The 24,010-nt window shown below is 41.8% G+C and overlaps 1 protein-coding gene across 1 annotated transcript; it reads right to left on the bottom strand.

The window, feature by feature from the left end:
• Positions 1-749: 749 nt before the first annotated feature.
• Positions 750-23,634, bottom strand: NIT2 (nitrilase family member 2). Its single transcript, XM_027867851.1, has 10 exons — positions 23,511-23,634; positions 19,523-19,641; positions 14,236-14,356; positions 11,909-11,997; positions 9,262-9,355; positions 7,734-7,808; positions 6,204-6,282; positions 3,624-3,722; positions 2,372-2,427; positions 750-1,628 (listed from the first exon to the last, which is right to left on the bottom strand). The coding sequence occupies exons 1-10, from the start codon at positions 23,536-23,538 to the stop codon at positions 1,537-1,539; spliced, it is 852 nt and encodes a 283-aa protein (XP_027723652.1). The 5' UTR covers positions 23,539-23,634; the 3' UTR covers positions 750-1,536.
• Positions 23,635-24,010: the final 376 nt, after the last annotated feature.

The raw sequence follows: 24,010 nt of genomic DNA, 5'->3' as shown, positions 1-24,010 counted from the left end.
ACATAATTTTATCTGTAGTGAGTGCCTGTAATAACTTTAACTGATGTTACCATTATGTTGATTTTTTAACAAGTTAAAGCATTGGCTACCATTAGGAAGTATGAAGATATTGGAAAAGGGAGTAGTTATTCAAAACTTTTCTGCATCGGCCCAGACTCCAACTTGCTCCCCAATTTCCTTTCCAGGCAGGAAGGGTTAGTAGTTTGCGCATTGCTGTTGACAAAACCTCTCCATTTGTTTTTCCTTGCGAAAACAAAAGGTAAAATGAGACGGGATAATCCAGTAACACATGGGAATAAAGCTATTTTTGGGTTCTTACGTGTTGAGCTTGGAAACCATTTGTGTTTGTGTGCTGTTAACTGACACTTTACACAAGACTATTAGCAAGGACAACCCTCACATTTTAAGTTTGTGTAGAAACTCTCCTCTCCAGCATCTAGATGTTAGGCTGCAAGGATGGCTCTTTCACTTACACTGTGGGAGATGACAACCTACACTATCAGAAAGGTTAATAAGAAATAGAGGGTTGATGAGCCTGAGTGATCTTTGACTGGGTAGGCTAATACGTGGTAGGAAAGCAAAATGAAATATTTAGATTCACTTAAGGGACACTCCAAAGAACTATGTTAGTCAATCTGAGAGACTTGATTGGTGAGGACAACCATGCCCACAAAGGAAGAGAAATTTGATGAGGCAATGAGGGGTGGGGAAAAGGCCCCATGGTTTTTAATTTTAATGCAAATTTAATGTTATCTTTTAAGTAATTTTTATTGTGTACTTAACACAAACATTTAAAGTACAAAGAGGAAACTTCACAAAACTGCCCCTTTCTCCCTCTGAACTTATTCTTTTCCAGTTTTTAATGTATTACTGATGCTCTTCCTTCTTTTCTTCCCATCTCAGTCACTAGGCAGTAACTTAACACCCAGGCCCCACTGCCACAGAATAAATAGGAACTCTCCCTTTTAACAGACAAGTATAATCAAGCAAAACAATTCAACACATTGGCCAGGTCTGAAATCTTAGGCACTTCTGGAGAAATGCAATAAGTTTTGGCCAGTTTTCTGACCAAAAAACTTCCAACTCCATAAAATGGAGTAGTCACCTCAGTGTCCACAGGCACCTTGGTTTTATGTGAATTTTGCACCTGATCGGGATCTAACACTTCATTCTGCTAACTACTTTGGTCAGCATGTCCATTATAAGCCAATGGCTAATAATTAAAATGTTCTGTAATCTCATTAGTTTCTTTCTTTCTTTTTTTTTTTTTGGTTAGGCAATGGGGTTAAGTGACATGCCCAGGGTCACACAGCTAGTAAGTGTTATGTGTCTGAGGCCGAATTTGAACTCAGGTCCTCCCGAATCCAGGGCCGGTGTCTATCCGTTGCACCACCTAGGTGTCCCAATCTCATTAGTTTCTTCACCCTTTACTGACAGAAAAAGGTTGAAATTTTTAAAAAACAGGGAGATCCAGAAAAGAATTTAAAGAGCCAGACATAAAAGGCCGCCTTCCTCCTCCTCAGCAACACAGGCCCCTCAGGGCTTTTTCCACTCCACAGCATAGAGGTCTCTCCTCTTCTGGCTGAGAACAGGGATTTGTTGGCGAACTTCAGCCAACTTCTCCAGGTCTGCAAGAAGAGCAAGTTCTGTCACTAAAACACAGCCTCCTCTGAGAGCAAAACCTCCTCACTACTGGGGGTTCCCAGAGCACACCAGAAACCATTTCCTGGGGCTGGTCTGGGTCTGACCCTGGAGGAGGGGGTGTCACATTCCAAGCTCTGAGGGAGGTGGCTGGTTTGTTTCTAAGGGCTTTGTTGGTGCTTTTATTTTTGTTTTTATGTTGACTAATGTTGATGCACTACTGTCACTTCCCAAAGACCCTGCCTCTGCCCTGCTCCCTAAGGGATACTCCCTTTTAACAAGTCAGTACAGTTAAGTGAAACAAGCCAACACACGAGCCATTTCTGAAATGTATGCATGCCACAATCTGCCCACAGGGATGCTAAGCTGGGAGGAAAGACACCTCAGCATCATGTGAAAGCCGTGGAAGAGGGATCTAGCTGGTTCTGTCTGGTCCCAGAGGGCAGAACCGGGAGCAATGGATGCTAACGGTCAAAATCGCTATCCAAAAGCCGAATGGGCTGTTGGGATGCCCACGTGTTGCTCCATGAGGGTAGGGGTCTCACCTCTCTAGGATTCTGGGTCACACCACCTCTTTGCTGAGAGGCAGGAGGCAGCTCACCAAGTCTAATGAAGTCATGACTGCTGAGTCAGTTTGGAGGGCAAAACCAAACTAAGCCACCATTGTGTAAGTGGAAACTGAGGTTGAGGGATGAAGAGAAACAGGGTAAAACTGGCAGGCAAGTCTTACCTACGGTTGCATACACAACGGTTTCGTCAATGCCAGCTTGGGCTAGAATTTCTCCCCTGCAAAAGGAGCCAACACAGAAAAAGGACGTATTTAGCAGGGGCATTTTCTACATTGAGAGGATGATGGGTAACTGGCTGGTGTAATGGAAAGACCAAGAATATGGTTCTGAAATCTCACTTCTGACACTTAGTAGCTGTGTGACCTTGGGTAAATCACTTAACCTTGAATGGCCTTAGTTTCCTCACCTGTAAAACAAGGGAGTTGGAGATCACAATGGTATCTAATTCTAAGGTTCCTTCTAGTCAAACATTCTGTTATCTCCAAGGATGAAGACTATTACTCTTCCTAATGTAGATTTGTCATATAATATAATTTGTCACATAATGCAATTAATATGCAATAAGTCTGATGATGCACACAGGGTCTATTTCTTAATTCATTTCCACCTCCAATTCATGCTAAATCTCAAGAGAAAGGCTGACCTGGAAAATGTTCAAAACCCCATGTAAAATTCTATAATTTCTCTCTTTTTAGTAATTAACTCTTTGTTAGTTGACCAGGCAGCTACGACTGAATTTGTTTTACACACAAATCAGACATAACAGATGGCCACAATTCTCTTTCCTGCCTATGGCCCCCAAATGTCTTCTAGAACTCTATGGTTCAATTTTTGGAAAGGAAGAAATAAAGGTCCAGTGTTGTACAACCACTTAACTACTCTGTCACTGGGCTGATAGGAGTCAGTGTAGTACTGTGGAAAAAGCACTGATTCTGAAGTGAAATGACCTGGGTTCAAATCCTACGTCTGAAGCTTACTACTCTGCAAGATCTTGGGTATGTCACATGACATGTGGCCACATCTGTAAGAAACTGTCCACAATGCACAGATAAAACTGACCAAATGCTAGAGAGAAACTTGAAAGGGATTCTATTCTGAGATTATATCACAAGGGAATAGAATCCCAAATTTAAAAATGGAAGGGGCCTTAGAGATCATCATGTTCTACCCCATTTTACAGATAAAGAAACTTGAAGCCCAGAGAGGTTAAAAGACATGATCAAGGTCACACAGGTGATAAATGATAGTATTAAGATTTAAACCCAAGTTCTCTGACTCTCTTTCCCCAACACCATGATATCTCCTCAACATCCTTCCTGTAGGGTGCTCTAAGAACAAGTGCTACAAACTAAGGCAGTGTGAGAAATGTACACACAGAAATGCCTTCAAGGGACCTGGAATGAAGAAACTTACCAAGGACTCACCACCGTGCTGTGTCCCCAGGCAACATACGGGGCATTTACATCCCTGGCAGGGGAAGCAGTGGCCACAAACACTTGGTTGTCTACAGCACTAGAATTAAAAGATGAGGAAAAAATAAGTAATCCCTTCATAAAAAATCAGATCATCATGTTGCAAAATTCCTGCCCCAGATGTTTACATGTTGTCTCCCCTCTTAGGACTGTAAGCTCCTTGGGGGCAGGGACTATCTTTTGCCTCTTTCTGTATCCCAGTGCTTAGCACAGTGCCTAGCCTTAATAAATGTTGAATGATTGATAATACTTTTCAATCCAGAGAGGGCCCCTTTTCGGCTGAACAAGATGGAAGAATTTCTCAGGAGACAAAATACCAAGAACACCAAGAGACCAGCTAAACCAGGGAAAACGTGGACTAGCTGGAGGAAACATCAAGGGATACACTTCTAGACATTGTCTACACCACACTATGGCTCATGCCTTCAAGTTCAATAGTAATCAGTGACAATCACCTGAGGGGGGAGCCAGAGTAAAGGGCCTAGCCATGCAACAGCCACAGACTCTACTAGTTCCCTTTGCTTGTGTAGACAGAGCCACGAGGCCTAGCCTTTGAGTAATACAGAATAAAACAGGATTTTTTGGAAGCAATCCTTCACATATGTGAGTAAGGCAGAAGCAATGGTACCAATATCAGGTCACATTCGTGTTTCTCAAGTTTTTTTTAGCCTCAGACATATCTGTGAACTTGCCAGGCACACCACCTACCCCTGTAGTCAGTCATTCCTCATGACATCAAGAAACCCCAAGGAAAGCTCCCAGAATATTAAGTGAACACCTCTCTCTGCCTCCGTATTAACATACTGGTGGCTATAGATGAACACTTCACAGAATAAATAAGCATGGATTGATTTAGATCTGCCAAGTTGGAGAGAAACCCTCATCCGTGAGAGCACAGATCCCCTAGAGTGCTGGAACAAGCACCTACTATGTACAAGGCACTAGGGGTACAAAGACAAAATGACAAACAATCTCTGCCCCCCAGGAGCTGATATTCTCTTGCTTCTCTTGCACAGTCTCTGTCCTTCCATCCATCCATCCATCCATCCTTCCATCTTTCCTTCCATCCATCCATCCATCCATCCATCCATCCATCCATCCCCCATTCCCATCTCACACACCAGCCATCCACAATTCCCACCATCTCTCTTCTTCACCTCTGGTCACAAATTGGCAAGAGGGACTTAGGAAACATGGAAATCTGAAACATGGCTAGAGGCAAATTTACTACAAAATACGCTTTTTTGGGCCTCGGCTTCCTTATCTGTAAAATGAGCTGATTAGACGAGACAGACCCTGATCTACAACCAGATCGTGACCAGATGAACAGGGTACTATTTATGGTACTCTGATCCAAAGGTCCAATCAATTTCTGAATGCAAATAATGAGACAAAATATTTGTGATAACACTTCAACGTCTATAAGCACTATACAAGAAAGTCTAATTATCTTGGGTACAGGGCAGGCCTTATAGTCAAAAAGATCTGGATGGGAGTCCTGCCGTCACCCACACTGGCGATGTGACCCTGGAGCAAGTCACTTAACTTTTTTCTGTGTCTTCAGCAACGCACTAAAACTCACAATTTCAGGGCACTGGGAGAGAGGGAATTTTCTCATCAAAAGTTCCCTATACCAATGAAACCACAAGTTTCTAATTTAAAAAATATGGTTATTAGTACATTTTGGGTTTTTTGGCTAGGCAATGGGGTTAAGTGACTTGCCTAGGGTCACACAGCTAGCAAGTGTCAAGGCCTCAGGGCCGCATTTGAACTCAGGTCCTCCTGACTCCAGGGCCAGTGCTCTATTCACTGCACCACCTAGCTGCCCCTGGTTATTAGTACATTTTAAAATTAAGCATTATTATTCTAAGAATGAGAGTTAGATATCAGTTCCCTAACCCTGATCTAGTATCTGAGTGGAAAACATGGGAGGTGTCAAGATTAAGTCCCTAAAAGGACATAAAATACTTCATCCATTTTCTCCAAAGCAACAAAAACAGATTTCCAGATAAGTGAAATTTTTATGGTAATTTAAGGTTTGCAAAATGTTTATGGATGTTATCTCACTTGAACTTCACAATGACCCTGTGAAGCAGGTGCTGTTGTTACCACAATCTTACAGATAAGGAAACTGAGGCTGACAGAGGTTAAGGGACTTGTCCAGTCACAAGGTGAGTAGATGTTCTGAGATGGGATTTGAATGCAGATCTTTCTGATTCCAAGGCCAATACCCTACATGCCACGATATCTCAAGAAACTAAAACCTGGATTCCAGGTCCCAGGCCCAGACGAGGAAGGGCACAACACTGCAAGGGCTCTTGGGGATCAGGGGTGTGGCTGGTCACAAGGTGAAAAACAAGCAGGAATTCTTCCCGCTGGATCTGCCCAACGTGGCCAAGCTGAGGCTGGAGTCCCTTGGTGACATCCCACTGTGGACAGTAGGTTTCTGCTGGGTCAGCAGTCTACCAAGCTGGAAAATTTTTCAGGAGGAAAAAGCCCTAAAAAACGAGCCTGATCTTACCGGCCTCGCTGGAGCAGCTCCCAGTGTGCTGGTCCAGTGGTCAAGTTAAAAGCACCAGGGTATACCAGGAGCTGGCAACCTTAAAGAAAAAGATATGAGAACTGGCATTGGTCTGAGATGAGTGCAGCCCATGTCATTGCTCCTCACCTGGCACACCTCACAGCCCCAAACCTTAAGACAATGCCAATCAGGTCAGTCTAGACAAGCAGCACAGACATGAAGCCCATCAAAACCAAATCTCCTTCTTTTGTAATCACCGCCTGTGGTTCGATGCCCCACAGAAAATTGAAAAAACTCTCTCAACTCTGGATGATGGATTTCAATCTGAACATTAGACTGTAAACTGCTTGTGGGCAGGGAATCCATCTCCTGCTCCTTCACGCTGTGTGAGACTGACTTGGACAAGTTCACGAAGGACACTGAGATAGCATGACCCAGTTACCTCTACTTCTTCCAAAAGTCTTCTAAGTTCATGGCACTGAACACACACTAGACATTCAATAAATACATAATAAATTCAATAAACTTGCCAATTTTTGAGGTAGTTGGTGGCTCAGTGGATAGGGGGCTGGGCCTAGAGTCAAGAAGACTGGAGTCCAAACCCAGCCTCAGCCACTTACCAACTGTGTGACCCTAGGCAAGTCATTTAACCCCTGTCTGTCTCAGTTTCCTCAACTGTGAAATGGGGACAATAACAGTACTTATCTCCCAGCGTTATGTGAGGATCAAATGAGATAATAATCGTAAAGGCCTTAGCACAGTGCCGGGCACACAGTAAATGCTCTGTAAATGCTTACTTCCCTCCCCTTCCCTTCCAAATTAAATGTCATTTTTAAGGGCCTTTGCTCAATCTCTCTAGCAGGTTCTAGGACTAAAAGAGATGAAAAATTACATAGTCCCTCGTCCTCAAGGAGCTTACCACGAATGTTCACTATAACTGAGTCACAGAAGAGAGAGCCAGACTAAGTGCTCAAGGAAAATGTTGAAGAGTAAACATAATGAGCTGAGGAACCAAGGAAGGCTTCATGAAGGACCTCTCTACTCCAGCTTTAAGTGGAGAGGATTCTGAAGGCATGAATTTATTATTCAGGTTTGAATGTGCCATTTCCAAGAGTGCAATGTGCTGCTTAAGGAGGCAGTGGCTTGATTGATGGACATCTTTAGGCAAAGACTGGACGAGTATCTGCCCAGCATGTTGTAAAGGTGATTGCCTCCAAACCGTCTGATCTAGAGCTCCTTTGTACATAACTACCTGCACCTTGTCTCCCCCATTAGACTGTGAGCTCCTTGAGAGCAGAGAAAAGTTGGTTTTTTGCCTTTCTTTGTATCCCCAGCACTTAGCACAGTGCCTGACACGTGGTTGGAGCTGAATGAGTGCTTGCTGACTTGATTCTTATCCATTCTCTTTCCTCAATCTCAAAATGATCCAGGGCTTTCCACACTTGTCAATTGACCAAGGACTTACTCAGGCTTACGCAACTCAAGGCCCTCAAGTATTTCATCAGCCACCAAAAAAAAAAAAATCCTCACCTTTCTGAGAGTAGACTTGTGCAAGTTCAGCGAAGCGAATGTCATAGCAAATTCCCACGCCCACTTTGCAGTAAGCTGTTTCTCAGACAAGAGATTCAGACAAAAAGTCAGTGTCACTAGGCAAAAGGAAGCACAACAAAAAAAGCAACAACAGTAATACTTGGGGGGGGGGTACTCTCCAGTAAGAGGAGAGGACCAGGAGCCCAGTTCAGGCCCTCCTTCACCCAAATATACCCCAGCTTGGCTTATAGTAAGGGCTTTTAAGCTAGAACCTATGACCTGGGTTGTTTTTTTTTTTAAATCTTTTGATGACTGCATTCCAATATAACTGATTTCCTTTATGATCCTTTGTATTTTATTTCATGCATTTAACATTATTCTAAGAGGCCCGCAGGCTTCAGCAAACTGCCAAAGGTGTCAGTGTGCCCTGTTCTAAAGGATCTTAGACAACCTGGATCTCCCGATAGGAGGTCACCTCCCTTCAGACAGGGGCCGTTTCATTTTTAAATGTGTAATCTCAAAGTCTAGCACAGTACTCAGCACGTTAGTAAGAACTTAATAAATGGTTTTTGACTGACTCAACTTAGGAGACATGCATAAGGACACAAAACAGCTCTCAGATCTCCAGGACTCCACTAGAATTCCAAAATAAAAATGCTAGTCCTTTTACTTAAAAAATGGAGATGGTGCATAAATAGCAAAATGATCTTAATCCTGCTCCCCTCATTTATCCTAAATTATGACTTTCTGGAGGCAGGGCCTGGCTATCTGTGGAAGGCTGGAATAAACAGCAGGCAGGCAAGCAACTTAGCATCCAGCTGCTCACTTGTTCGACTGCCCAGGGAGCATCAGCGGGTTGGCCAACAAGCATTTGTCACTACGTCCAGCCCCTCTGAGGGAAACGCGGATGGGGCTGTTTGGGTATTTTTGTTCCACACCTGTGATTTCACTGGTGGAGGTTAAATCCCAATGTAGATCAGAAAGCAGCTGTTTGTCAATTCACTCTTTTAGAAACTTCCCTGGAGCGCCCAGAGACTTGCCCAAAGTCACAAAGCCAGTACATGTGAAGGCAGGTGCTGAACCCAGGTCTGTCTGACTCCCAGACCAGTTTTCTCCCCACTACCCCAGGCTGTCTCTACTATCCACAGACTTGTAACAAGGTTTTGCAAAATAACTTACTTTGGTGTTAAGGAAAATATGATTGGATTTGCAGTAAGATGACCTGGGTTAAAATGTCAATGCCTCTATTTATTAACTTTGTAACCTTGGGCAAATCACTTCTCTCCAGGTCTGCTTACCTCATCAGTAAAATGAAGGCACTGGTGCAAACCACCTCTAAGCCCCGACATCCCCATAAGGGGTGGGAACACATGCTGACTGTAAATCTAAGAAACACTGCCTTGCGCAAGGACTACGCCCGTGCAGGTAAAGACCGAGAAGGGGGTGGAAGCACCCGCTGCCCTTCACCGACAAGTAGGTGAGAAAGAAGCACCCCAAAGATCGAGGTCCCACGTAACCCTGCACATACGGGTATCAAACATGGAGAGACTGTCACCAGCACTCAACGTTTCTGACTCTTGGAATCGAATCCGTCCAGGAACATTAATGTCAAACAGATGAAGCTGTCCCAAAAATAATTGGTATGGTTACCAAGGAATGCTCACAAGCCTTCAAAAACTAATATTTTACACATGCAAATATGGGGAGTAGTGGGAAAATCCTGTAAACACCCCTCCTAGTAAATCTTACCCACTGGCTGAAGAATCACATTATTTCTAATCTATAACACAGATCTCAAAGATCTTCAGTGGTTCCCCTATTTGCCTTCAGAGTGCAACATAAACCCCTTGGTACTCCAGTCTGGTTCCTATCCCCCTTTCCCGGTTCTGTTTCTCACACTTTCTGTTCTATTCCAATAGGCCTAGCAGATGTTCCCTGTGCACAGCATTTCTCACTCTGATGCGATGGGTGGTCCTCCCATGTTGGGAATCTTCTTTTTTCTCTCCCTCAGCCTACAGAATCCATAGCCTACCCTCCCTTCAGATCACCACCATCCTCCCAGACCCCTGGGTTTTTAACCCAGGAGTCTATGTCACATAAGGACTGCTCGAAGGAACCAAGGATATTTAACCTATATAAAATGCACAGGACATACTAGCTGTCTACAAGTATCTGAAGACCTATCATGTGAAGGAGGGATGAGACACAGTCTATTTGGTCCCCCAGGTCAGAACCAGGAAAACCTGGTGGAAGTTGGAAAGAAACAAATTTAGATGGAAAGTGAGAAAAAGCTTCCTGGCAGTCAGAGCTGATCAAAAGTGGAATGGGATGCCTGGAAAGGTGATGGGTTGTCTCTGAGGGCTTCAAGCAGAGGACGGATGACACTTCTCAGGTATGCTAAAGTGGAGAATCCTTGTGTATACAGGATTCAATAGATGCCCACTCTCAAATCCTGGGATGCAGCCAACCCTTCTCCTTCCTCACCCCTAAGTCTCCTTCCTGCTTCCTCTACAGTCGCATCTCTTGTGTTCCTCCTCTTCTTCCACCACCTGGCTCAGATGCCTTCTCCAGGCTTTCCTCTCCCATCCACACCTTCTCCTCGGTTGACAAAACAATCCCCATCTAGGTAAGACACTGCTATGTGACTCCCCTGCTTAACAAACTTCTGTGTCTTCCTAATGTCTCTGGAATAAAAACTTCTCAGCCCAGCACTGAACACCATCCACAAAATGGATCCATGGCTTTGCTGATCTAACTCCCTGATGCATTGCTTCTCCTTAAGATTATAAAATTGCAGTTCTTTCCATAGGAAAAACCATATTTGGAATAGCCCATCTCTTTCTGGCAGGCATTCTTCTCCACTATTTACACTTTTCTGCTCCTCTGGATTCCACCATTCCCACGCCCATTCCATCCCACACATTTTTCATTATCTTAGATGTTTCCAGGCACATCCTTGGATTTGCTTGTTCACATACTCCATCCTCTCCCCCTTCTCCCCCACAGGAATTCAAGTTTAAGGGACTGTTGGTTTTTGTGGTCCCTAGCCCAGGACAGATGTTTCATCCCCACACTCACTCAGTTGTCAGGTCTTCATCTCTCACGCCTACAGCCTTCTCTTAATTTACTCAGCCACAACCCCAATTCAGGCCCTCATTCTGTCTTCCCTGGACTATTGAATGATCTCCCTGTCTCCAATTCCCCCTCTCTACATCTATCCTCCAAAAAGCCGTCCAGCTGAGATTCCTAAAGCACAGGCCTGCTTCATTCTCCTGCTGAAGGAACTTTAGTGGCTCCCTATTCCCTCTAGAGTAAAAAGCAAACTCTTCTGTTTGGCACTTAAAGCCCTTCCTAAGATGCTCCTCTCCATGCCTGAAATGTTCTCCCTCCTCACTATCTCTTGTTAAACCCAGCTCCCTATATACTTTGTAATTATTTTGTATTTTTCCTGTATTTAATTATATTTATCTATGTGGCTATTCCCACCCCACTCCCAGTACAAGGTTTTTTTGTCTTTGTAGTCCTACAACCTAACATGATATAGGCACTTAACAAATGCTTCTTGAAATTGAACTAAATTTTGCTGCCAAACTCCCAGAAAGATCATTTATACTTGCAGCATACCCACTGCTATACTTCTTCTAATCTGGCTTCTAACCTGACACTTCTCTCTCCCATACTCTGCATTCTCCCTTCCCTGCTAAATCCTCAGCCCTTCCTGTCCTTGACTTCCTCTCCTCCTGAAGATTCTCTCTGCCTCGACTTCCACAGCAAGGCTTTTTCCAGTTCTCCTCCTACCTCTTTGACTCCTACTCACTCTCCCTGAAACATCATCACTGCTCTCTCACTCCTTTAAGTGTGGGTATTCCATAAGTCTCTGTCCCAGGAACTCTTCTTTCTTTATACCTTTTCTATCCGTGATCTTCCCTCCTTCCACAGGTTCATATAACACATCCATAAAGATTACTCCTGAATTTACATATCCAGCCCTTATCTCTGTCCTGAACTCCAACCACACTTCATCAATTAACCACTAGATCTCTTTAGGTCCTGTAGGTATTTAAACTCAATCACCATTTATTAAGTGTCTTCTATGTGCAAGGCACTAGGCATACAAAGACAAAAATGGAGCAGAGCAGCAACAAGGACAAATGAGACTCGATCACATCCTTTACCTTTCTGTGCTTTGTCAGAAGAGTTCCATCAGGACCAAATACAGTACAGGTATTGTAAAATTTTCCACCATCTTCTTCGGGAATGGAGCCTTTCATTAAAAGGAAAAAAAAAATACATATACATATACCATCAAAATTTTTCTCAATACAGCATGTCAGACTTTAATTTCCTTGTGGAAAGTGATTAACAGCTTGTCAATATTTTCTGATGTGCCAAAAATAAGGCTATTTGAACATATGTTTTTCAAAATGATATTTTTCAGTATATATACTTCCAGAAATAAGTTCCTACATGTATGAGAAACAGTATCAGGGCATATAACAAAAACAGGCTTAAGAGAATCCAAGTGTTCCTTAATTTAAATTTTACCCTTAAGCAATTAGATGTTAGTTTGTGACATTATATCAGAGACAGACATCCACCTCTCAATTTAATTTCAACTGGCTTGTGGGACAAATATGAAGAGATATTTTCATTGAGGCCTTGGAGTCTTGAAAATGAAACAAAGCTTTAAAGTCTTTGGTAGCAATATCCCAAAAGACCACAAGATGGCAATGTGACAAAAGTCCGATTCATTGTTTATTTTGTCTCTGCTTCCCTTTTTTAAAAAAATGAATTATTTTTGAAAACGTTGAATTGTCAATACAATTAGCCAAATCTGCTTACTAACTAGTTTTACTTAAATGAATTAATTTCAATGTAAAAAGTATAACAATTTTTCAGTTACTTTTAAGTTCCTATCAGAAATCTGTTGTCTATTCTAATTCACTTCTATTATAAGGTTATAGTTAGTGTGTACTTAAGTGTTCTGATTCCACCTCTTTTTTTTAAAAATCTGGCATGACTTCATAAAGGTCTTTCCAGATTTGTTTTGCTTCTAAGGTAGTTTCCAACACAAAATTCATGATCCTAGGATTTTTTGCATTCCTTGTCAGTTTTGATAGTATTATAATATTCCATTATTACAATTTATTTAACCCTCCCTAGTATTGGAAATTTAGGTCATTTCCTGATTTTTTTAGTTATGTATATAATGCTATGAAAAATGTTAAACAAATAGTTTTCTAGTTTTTTTTAGGCAATTGGGGTTAAGTGACTTGCCCAGGGTCACACAGCTATCAAACACTGTCAAGTGTTTGATCTGAGGCCGGATTTGAACTCAGGTCTTCCTGACTTCAGGGCCGGTGTTCTATCCACTGCGCCACCTAGCTGCCCCCTGTGTTATTTTTTTTTTAAATAACACTTTCAGAGAACATTGCCACCAATGAAATCTTGGTCAAAGGGTATGATTATTTTTGTAACTTTTACTGCCAGACTGCTCTCCAAAAAAAGGTTCTACAAATTTGTAATTCCACCAATAATGAATGAGTGTACCTGTTCCTCCATATAATCACCAGCACTGGGTTTCACTTCCTTTCTCTCATCTCTGCCTCTTACCCTTCACTGAGCATAACAAAGAATTTTCTTTTTAAATTATTGGATTTATTTAACCAAATCTTACTTTGTCTATTCTTAATTTTAAAAGCAGTATAAATAAGTATGGTGTAGTGATACAATGGAAAAAAGCAATGGGAAAAAAGCCAATGATGGTTGCCTTTACATTCTGTGTAAACTTAGACAAGCTGTTTAACCTCCGTAGGATTCAGTTTCCTCCCCTGCAAAATGGCGATAATATCTACACTGCTATACATGTCACACACTCAAATGAACTTGTGATTTCATGAATCTGGGAATTCCCTCCCATGATGTAAACTGCAATTCATCCATGTTTGTCTTTTTTGGGCAACTCTCATCACACCTAACATATGTAACATACATGACATCAAACATGGAACTATACAGGAGTGGTAAAAGCTATTACCATAATAAATAGAATTTTTAAAAATTTCTTTCAAAAAACGTCCCCAAACAAACCTAGGTTACTGTTGAGCTTACTTACCTGCCTTCGAGAGGGAAATTTCTTTACCCCTCACGTTAAAGGCCCCACAAAACAGATATACTGGACATATGCTGATGTGATTTATCTTTCATCTCTTTCTGACAAATATGCCAAACACCAAACATTTTCAGAAAATCATTTTTGTAATGCCTGGAAAAATGTCTATTGGCAAAACCCATGCTATGGAATAGTATGTCTTTAACATGACTTTGTTGGAAGTAGGGGAGAAGAGGAAACTCCAAATCAATTTTTTTTAACATCAGAAAAAAATAATGGTAAAAGTAAAAGACATAAAAATCACTACCAGTTGTGACAACACCCACATGAATATGAACTTGACCCCCACCAAATGAAGAAATATGTAGCCCTGAAGCCCCAGAAAGCTACCTCCAACAAGATAAACTTGGTATTCCTTGGCTAAATCAGAAAGCCTTTGTGTGGATTCACCAGGGATTGTCTCTGCATATTCCGGAAAGTAGTTTGTGCCATAGGGAGAATTAAAGCACTCCTAGAAGTGAGGTAGGAGAAAGGGAAAAAAAAAAAGATGTTAAAGCCCCTCTGTTATGTCAAGGAAATGGTTGCTTTCAGAACGTTTACACTTGAAGAGAACAGTGTCTTCTAGAAAATTGTCAGCTCCCACATGGCCCTTCTGGACAGCAAAGGCATTAAAACTAAAGATCTGACCCAATCCCAACTAGGTAAGCCCAGGCCCAGGGCTCACCTTGTTGACCAAGAAAGAGACACTTAGCTCCTATCTCATCAAGATCCTATGTTAAAGGAAAACCATATGGGTCTAAAAGAGGTACACAGACTTGCTGCTGAGATCATCCAATTTTGGGGCCTTAAAGATGTTACAGGCTCCATGCATATGGACTGAGATACCCAGGACCTATAAAGAATTATGAATGATAAATGATGAACTAAAACTGAATTCTGTGACCTTGAACAAGTAACTATACCATAAGCCACCTCTCTGGTCTTCCTTCTGGTGATCTGAAAAAAGAGAGAATTGAACCAGGTGATCTTTAAGGTTCTTTCCAGAGCAAACATTCTGTGATTTTATGTTTCTAGAGATAAGAATTACTCTCATGACCTGCTGAAAAGTCCCTCCTACGTGTTCTTCCCTACACCTCACCCACATAAATATTAACATGGGCAAATATTTGTACAAATTTGGCTTAACTCTAAGACAGGGAGATGGAAGAAGTGCTGAGACTTTATCTTATGTCTTTTTTTTTTCTTTCACAACTAAGATAGCCAGGCTTTGATGATCTATCCTTAAAAGTCAAGTATGTCTACACTTGTCTCAGGATGAATCATCTTTTTAGCCACGTTATTTCCTGAGTGACTACAGAGGGGCAGGGCTGAATGGTATTGTACAAAGCATTTTTATCCATTTACTATACATTTATTAAGCATCTACTATGAGCAGAGCACTTTGATAGATAGTAAGATGCAAAGTTTACAAGATGTTCTGCAAATTACTCAGAACAAGGAATAATTTTTATATTGTTTGTGGCGAAGTCAAGTATTTCAAGCATCACTTAAGATCAAAATATGATCAGCTGCACCAAAGGACAAAAGAAAATGTGGCCAAAACAAAAACAAAACACTATGAACTAGCAAACTATTCTGCAAAAAAGCCTTATTAATCCTCACAAAATAAGAAAAGACCTTCAGAGGACCCAGAGGCTGGAGAGGTTGTTACTGATTGTTCTAGAGTGCAGCACAGGTTTCTTCAAGTTGGAAGAACAAAGACTAATGAAACACACAAACTGCTACTGTTATGAAGAAAAAATGCTTTTCATGGGCAAGACAATACAAAGACTGGCACTGAATACTGAAAAAAAATGTTTAGGTAACACTAAAAGACTGCAGGTCTTGGGACACTATATATTGAAGGGCAAAAGAACTAAGCTTCCTGACAAAAATGTGATACCCAGCAAAGTTGTGCATAATTCTGAATGAAAAAAAAAAAAATGGACATTTAATGAATTGTCAGACTTTCAGTACTTTGTAAAAAAAACAAAACAAACTTGAACTTGATAGAAGATATGACATATAAGAGCCAAGAAAAACATAAGGTATATACCAAAGACCAATTACAAGGGGTCCAATAAGGACAGACTGTTTACATATGTCTAAGATTGTTATTAGTAATTGAGTAGTTCATAAAAAAGATTGGGGTAGACCTAAGTATGATATGACTTCAAAAAGGAAACAAAAAGTTTAAAAAATAAAAAAGCAACAGCTAAAAAGAGTAATTATCTTATACAAATGAGGTGTGAGTGAAAGAACCAATACAGAGGAATTAGATGTGGGAGGAGGGCTGTTAGTTCTGGAAACCTACTTTCATTGGGAATGGGTTCAAGAGAGAACAACACATACATCGAAAAGAGTATAACTGTCTTCTAAATTTAGAAAGAAATAAAACACTAAGGGGATAAAGAGGGGGGATAGGACAAGGGAGGGATCTCTTGAGGGGAGGGTGAGGGGATAGGTCAAAGGGGTGTACAAAAGGGTGTTTAGATTTATGGGAATGGGAGGATAAGGGAGGGGGATAGGTTAAGTAATAGGAGGGCAAAGTATCGGGTAGAAGTAGAGAAGTCAGGAAGAATAGGAAATAAGAGATACACACAAATATAAAAACAAAGATTAGGAATAGAATCTGTTAGGTAAAGTACATATTTATATAAGTGTGTATGTATGTGTATAATCTATATATAAATATATCCATGCTTAATTGTAGCCTGGGGGAAGAGAGGAGAGGAAGGAGAGAAAATGAACAAAGTAAAAAGTATACAGCAGAGAACAAAAAAAAATTTAGAAGGAAGCAAAGAAAAGATGGATAGTACTGAACACAACATGTATTTATTATATAGGTTTCCTTGAAATGGAAATTTAGTGCTATATATTTTGAATCCTCTCTTATGTTCTGCTGTGCACATGGTTTTTTTTTTTCTGTTTTACTTTATTTTTAAGTTTAAATTTTTTTTTTTGTGAGGCAATTGGGATTAAATGATTTGCCCAGAGTCATACAGCTAGGAAGTATTATGTGTCTAAGGCTGGATTTGAACTCAGGCCTTCCTGACCCTAGGGCTGGTGCTCTATCCATTGCACCACCCTAGCTGCTCCTAAGTTTTAATATTTAAGTTTATAGTATGTTTCTTTTTCTTTTCTTATTATGTGTTTAAATCTTAGTATTCAAGTCTAAAATAAAAAAAGATTAAAAAAAAAGTTTACTGATCAAACTTCCTTTTTCATTCAAGGACTATATCAAAATCACTGAAAGAATAAGTCCAAGTGAACCTGTAAGAAATGGGCACTTTCATGAGGCTGTAAAATACCCACAAAAAAACTGTTTGGAGGAATTATTTTACTTCCAGTGGGCCTGAAAGTTTTGTTCTCTTGAAGGAATTAGTGATAAACTGTTCCAAAAGTCAGTAAAAAAGCTTAAAACTGCACAAAGTCTTTTGGGATACTGGACACGGCTTTGCTGAGAAACAGATTTGTTGTAGAATTACAGAATTCCAAATGGAGATGAATTACTACAACCATGACTTTGTATCATGCCACACATCACAAAAGGATAAGAAATTCACCAAAGAAATGGAGGCAAATATGCTTCAGTGGCCTGGAAATTTTCCTGACTTAAAACTCTTTGAAAATTTTTGTTCTGCAAGGGTTAGCCTTCAAAAATACAAAATGGTTGGGAAAGGTACACTTAATATCTAATATGAAAAAAGTGTAGGTTTACAGTGAAGAATTAAAGAACACGTATCAGATTTTGTGAACTCAATGTCAAATCATGTGAAGCAAGTGATTGCTGCCAAAGGACATATTGCGTATTAAAATTTCTTAAAAATATAAAAGTTTGGGACAGCTAGGTGGTGCAGTGGATTGAGCACTGGCCCTGGAGTCAGGAGGACCCGAGTTCAAATCCAGCCCCAGACACTTGACACTTACTAGCTGTGTGATCCTGGGCAAGTCACTTAAACCCATTGCCTAGCCCAAAAAAACAAAACAAAAAAAATCATAAAAGTTGTAAGGTTACATTAATGAACAAATTTAATATTTGTCCAGCATTTAACACAGCGTAGGCCTGGCATATTTTAAGAGCATAATAAAGGTTTGCTGACTTGACTTTTTGCCTTACTTCATTGCAAATAATTCAGATGCCAGTGTAGCTAAGACAGCTCCTGCCTTCAGGAAGCTTACAGGCTAGTAAGGAAATGACACCAATACAGATGTTTATAATTATAATAATTTATGATCAACACATCAAAGAGGTATAGAAAAGTGCTCATCTAAGGACTAAGGGTGAAAAGTCATAATTAACACCAGAGAGGGAGAAAAGGTACCCAAGGCTACATAGAGGAAGTCTGTTGAAGTCTGTTTGACTTGGAATTAAAGGATGCATAGGAATTCAACAACTGGAGTTGAGCAGGAGGAATAAGAAAGATTGTCAACAGAGACACAGATAGGTTGGATGGAACACAAAGTGCATGGAGGAGAGCACTAGAAAAGAGGCAAATGGCTCCCTATCGTAAAGGGATAATTTTATGTCAAGAAATGTCAAGAAAAAGAGTTCCTTGGCAGACAGAAGGGAGCCATGGAAGATCTTTGAACAGAGTAGTGGTGAAACTAGAATGTACACATAAGAAAAGATTCTCCTGCCAACATGAGAAGTCGATAGGAGGGAAGGTACAAATAGGAAGACCTGTTCTGAGGGTGTTACAACAACATCAAAGGTGGCAAGCAGGGCCTGCTTTACAACTACGGTAGCAGGGGGCAGCTAGGTGGCGCAGTGAATACAGCTCTGGTCTTGGAATCAGAAGGACCTGAGTTCAAATCCAACCTCCAACACCTAACACTTATTAGCTGTGTGACCCTGGGCAAGTCACTTAACCCTGATTGCCTCACCAAAAAATAACAAAAACAACAAAAAAAACCAACTGTGGTAGCAGAAACAGAAGGGAAAGTTCAGAAAGAATGGAGGTGGGGAGGCAGAAGTATCAGCACTTGGTGACTGACTGGTTATAAGAAACATGAAATAGGGATGCATCAAAGCAAAACCTGAAGTTTGAGGGATGAGAGATGAGAAAACTGGCTGAACCAGGTCTAGAGGAGGAGGTGGAATAAAAACAGGTTTGTGGGGAACTGGAGATGCTTATCTGGAAAGCTTTGGACTGAAAACCAAGATTTGGGAGTTAATGGCAGAGGTAAAGTGGTGGTTAAATCTACAAAAACATAATTAGCAAAGGAGAGATTGTAAAGAACAAGGATAAACCTTTGGGGAACCACCACACTGAGGGTCTAGGAAGAGACAGGGAAGTTAAAGAGAATTAAGAAAGTGTGGTGTTGGCAAAAAGAAAAATCATCTGTGTCAAGGGGTAGCCAACAGTGTCAAAAGATGCACAGTGGTCAAGAATGGTGAGAACTAGAAAAAGTCCACTGGATTGGTTCACTAGGGAGTCAATGAGATTTTATAAAAAAATATTTTAAGTGGATTGCTTGTTAAAGATACGTGATGATACTGGTGAATAAGCAGAATCCACTCCAAATAACATCCTGGTACTCTTCCCCTAGAGCCTCCAGGACAAGAGCTGAAATGCATAAAAAAAATCAGAATTTTATTAGATGTGTAATTCACAGATATTTCCTTTATACTTACAGGAAGAGTTATAATTTTGGCTCCTTGGCTTGCTGCCTTCTTGACAAACTCACCAGCTCGAGTCAGGTTATCTGACTTGACAGAAGACACACGAAGCTGGATGAGGGCCAAACGAAATTCTAAGAACACAAGTAAAGGAGAGTAAATACTAGGGAAGGCTGCCCATGAACACTAATGACTTTTATTGTAAGAGGAAAACAGTTATAGGTCCCAGTCTCATATTTAAGATTTTATTACATAGTTTTGGGCTAGCAAACCAAAAACTGGTTCTGAAAACAACTGAAGAGTCCTTTCTTCTTGCTTTTGGTTGTTTTGGGTCTTTTCCCTTCATGACATCCCTTACCAAGGGACTTTGGGTGAAGTCAAAAACTGTGATCACTTGAGATTCTAAGTTATTCCTTTCTAAAACTGTACTTGTCGTAATGATCCTTCTCATCATTGCAAGCTCCTGGAGGGCACGGACTGTCTTTTGTCTCTTTTTATCTGTGCAATTCTTGGCACCATTAATAAATGTCTGATTATGGACTACTGACTTTAGATGATCCATCCCCTGGCCCCAGAGCACTGCCCTGTGCCCTCTTTTCTACACTAACTGTCACCCAGTTCAGCATCTCCTGCTTCCTGCTGCTGCCTACACAATGGGTATCTCAAACTCAACATGTCCAAAACAGAACTTAGTATTTTTCCCTCTAAACAGCCCTCCCCCTACTCTTTTCTTGCCTATTTCCATTGAGAACAAAACCATCTTTCCAGTCAGCCAAGTTCAAAAACTAGATCTCATCTCACCTTCAGAAGAATTAACACAATGACGATATTGTAAAGACAAACAATTCTGAAAGACTTAAAAACTCTGGTCAGTGTAATGACCAACCATAATTCCAGTTGACTTATGATAAAGCATCCTACCCACCTCCTGACAGAAGTGCAAATAAGCAGTATGTTTTTGAACATGTCCAATTCAGGAATTTGTTTTGACTATGCCTACACATTACAGGGGCTTTGTTGTTCTGTTCATTTTTCAACGACGGGGGGGATAGAATGGAAAGAAAATAGATTCATCAGTGAAAAAAATAAAATAAAGGTTTTTTTAAAAGCACAAATGAAGTCAAAGATATTTTTGCTTCAAATCATACAGGTAGTAAAGAGCAGGACTATCACTTGAATTCAGGCCCTCGGACTCTAAGTCAGCTTACAGACAGGAAAATACTCAGAATTAAGTCATCTGAAGAGCCAAGGCTAGCATCCAGATCTCCTAAAGTCCAGCTCCAGGTCTTAACACCATACAACAATGCCTCTTATAAAAGATTTAGCAAAAGCCCAGTTTGAATTTAACTAGAAACTCATTTCTTAGTTTTTCTCTTCAATAAATAAATCAACAATTATTTACTAAGTGCCTACTATGTAGCAGGTCCTGTGCTAGGTACTGAAGATACAAGTTCAAAGAATGAAACAATCACTCCTTGCAAGGAGTTTACATTCTAATAGGGGAGATACACAAATATATTTATAAATACATAAAGCATAAATATGAAGTAAATAAATACAAATATATGCAGGAGTAATTAAAAATACAAGGTAGTTTGGGATAGACACTAGCAGTTGGTGGATCAGTAAAGACCTCATGAAGCTTTGAGCTGCATGTTAAAGGAAGACCTCAGCCTTTAGGAATCACAGACTGAGAGACCCATCTAGCCCAACAAGGAGTGGCCTGGAGCCAGCTCTAACCAGCTTACAGAGAATGTTGAATTTTCAGTGTGAGCATCTGCACCACATAAATCAACAAATTTGGGCCTGATTTATTTTTTTTTTGTGGATTGTTAAGTGTTAATAATGTAGATTAAATTTAAAAGAGTATGCATGTAATTTTTTTTTTCCTGAGGAGCCCAGTTGTAAAACATTTACCAGTGCATCCTTCAGACAAACCTATAAAAGATAACAGACAGAACACCTGGCCTTAAAGAAAGGTAATAAGGTAGTGAAAAAATAAGCTTGGTTGCTTCCTCCAAAATTGCACAGCTCAGACACAAAGCTCCTCACAGCTTCAGGGTACAGACAATAAATCCATTCTCTACCAAAGAAAAATTTAGGTAAGCTGGCCATTGGTAGGTCTGGGGGTGAGAGTAGAGGGGGTGGTGAGACAGGTTATGCAATTATTTTCTAAAGAACACAAAGTCCAGAAGTGGCAGGAATGTTACTGATTAACAGCTTAAAACAATGAATAATTAGGATAAAGGGTTACATATGAAGTCATCAAGATGAAAGGAAAATATTTAGAATAACAAATTTTTCAGTATTTTCCCCCATACACAAAATGACAAAATCTGTAGACTCTTAAGCTATTACTAATTTTTATTTTTATTTTTTGAGACAATTGGGGTTAAGTGACTTGCCCAGGGTCACACAGCTAGTAAGTGGCAAGTGACGTCTGGTCTCAGACCAGACTTGAACTCAGGTCCTCCTGACTCCAGGGCAGGTGCTCTATCCACTGCACCACCTAGCTGCCCCTTAAGCTATTATTAAGAAAAGCTTAACTGACAGCTAGGTGGTGCAGTGGATAGAGCTCCTGCCTTGGAGCTGGGAGGACCTGAGTTCAAATTCAGACTCAGACACACGACATTAACAATTGCCTCACCAAAAGGCAAAAAAATTAGCTTAATAACCATAAACTGTATGTTAGTTTCAGAATTTCAGCTGACTTGAGAAATTTCAATTTTGCCAATCACTCAGGAAAGTAAACAGGTTGCGCTTTTTTCTTTGCACAGATGTTTTCAATTAAGTTAAATATTTATAAATAACCTATGTGCAAGTCACATTGACATAGGTCAAAGACGAGATAGCAAGGGCTACTTACATTCTATTCTAATGTGGATTTTAATCTAAATTTTTTAAGAGCTATATTTTCCTACCTTTTTCCTCTTTACTAATTTTCCACCCCCCCAGACCCTCAAAATCTCCCAACAATTGCTTCATCCTTCTCCACTCTCCTGGCCCTTCTAGCCTGGGATGTATTTATTGTTTCACCCTAAAGATGTTGGGGGAGTTGTGTGTTCTGAACAGTGAATAGCAGCAACACTGTTAACACGTCCACATTTTAGATCCCCCAAAGGGAATGAGGACGATGAAAATGTCCCCGAGTTTGAAGCGGGAGAGGCCTGGGTTAAAGGTCCGGTTCTCCTGCTCAGGTCTGCTGCGCCCTGGCCAAGCTCCCTCCCCTGGCAGGTGGCCCAGCACAGACAGGTCTTTCTTACACGTAACCCAAGGTGGTGGGCCTGGATAACCTTTACAGACTGCCCCCTCCCCCATCTCTAAACCTATGTGTGTAGGTATCTGTATACATACAGACATGTATAGATAGATATAAATGTCTATGTAACATTTGGTGCCCCGGATCCCTCGGGCAGTCTGGTGATGCCTCTGCGACCCTTCTCAGAATGCTTCCCAATGAACAAAACGGAATACATAGAATGACAAAGAAAACCAATTATACTGAGATAGTTCTTCAAATGCTTTTTTGAAAACGGTCGGACCCCGGATTAGAACCCCTGCTGAAGGTGGAGATCAGGTTTCAGAGCCTCAATTGCCCTTTCTTACACTTCTCTTAGGTTCCCCACACCACTGACATTCCCTGTAAATCTCGGCTCAGGAGCCGGGCGGGACCTTAGTGATCCTTTAGCCCGACCCCTTCATTTCTCACAAATGGGGAAACTGAGGCTCAGGGCAGGTATGTGAACTGCCCAGGGTCACATGGTTGGGGGGGTCTGTGTCGGAAGCGGGATTTGAACCCAGGTCTTCTTGACTCGACGTCCCGAGCTTTCTCTCACGTACGCTGGGCCTCGAGGTCGCCGGGCGAAGGGGCAGGGAGGGCGGCCCGGGCCGGCTCCCCGGGGCAGGCTCGGGGACAGCCCCCTGGCCCTGAGCCCGGCCCCGGCTGGAGAGCTCCCGCCGCCCGAGAGCCGCCCGGCTCCGAGGGCCGCGGCCCTGCACTTACGGGTCATGGCTTTCGACACCGATTCCATGGAGGAAAAGCCCCCGCACCCGGAGGGAAGGCTGCGGGCCCACGGACGAGGGACAGCAAGCGCCTCACGCAGGGAGAGCGGGAACCACGCATGAGCCCGGGGCCGGAAGCAGCGAGATGGCCCCGCCCCCAGCGAGGAGGCCCGGAAGAGGCGGGGAGAGAAGAGAAAAGGGAGGGACCTGCGTGCTCCCCGTTGGTGTGGCCGCGTGGAGGCCCCACCCCTCTCGCCCTTTTTGGCTTTCCCGCGGTCGGGCCTGGGCGCCGAGCTCGTCTTAGTATCTTCGAGTGCCTCCCCCGCCTCCCACCAGGCTTTGCCCCCTCCCCTCAGGGGTTTCCGAGGGCTGCCCAGATTGGCTCCTCCCCAGGGGCAATGCACACCCCTCTCTTAATAGACCCTGCGCTTTTCCCAGGCTGGAGTTGTGGGGCCTTTCCTTCCCCCCCCCCCCCCCCCCCCCGCATTTGCTCTTCGGTTG

Source organism: Vombatus ursinus, unplaced genomic scaffold (genome assembly GCF_900497805.2).
Source record: "Vombatus ursinus unplaced genomic scaffold, bare-nosed wombat genome assembly UNPS02001419.1, whole genome shotgun sequence".
Taxonomy (NCBI): Eukaryota; Metazoa; Chordata; class Mammalia; order Diprotodontia; family Vombatidae; genus Vombatus; species Vombatus ursinus.
The sequence above is the reverse complement of the archived record's forward strand: the minus strand, read 5'-3'. Positions and strand labels throughout refer to the sequence as shown.

What these genes read in the sequence shown, in the direction of transcription:
- NIT2 (XM_027867851.1), bottom strand. Translation starts at nt 23,538, where the DNA reads ATGGAATCGGTGTCGAAAGCCATGACCC. An exon ending in GGTGTCGAAAGCCATGACCC is followed by an intron (nt 19,642 to 23,510) that starts GTAAGTGCAGGG and finishes TTGTGTTCTTAG; the next exon opens with AATTTCGTTTGGCCCTCATC. An exon ending in ACAAGTCTACTCTCAGAAAG is followed by an intron (nt 6,283 to 7,733) that starts GTGAGGATTTTT and finishes TTTTTCTTTAAG; the next exon opens with GTTGCCAGCTCCTGGTATAC.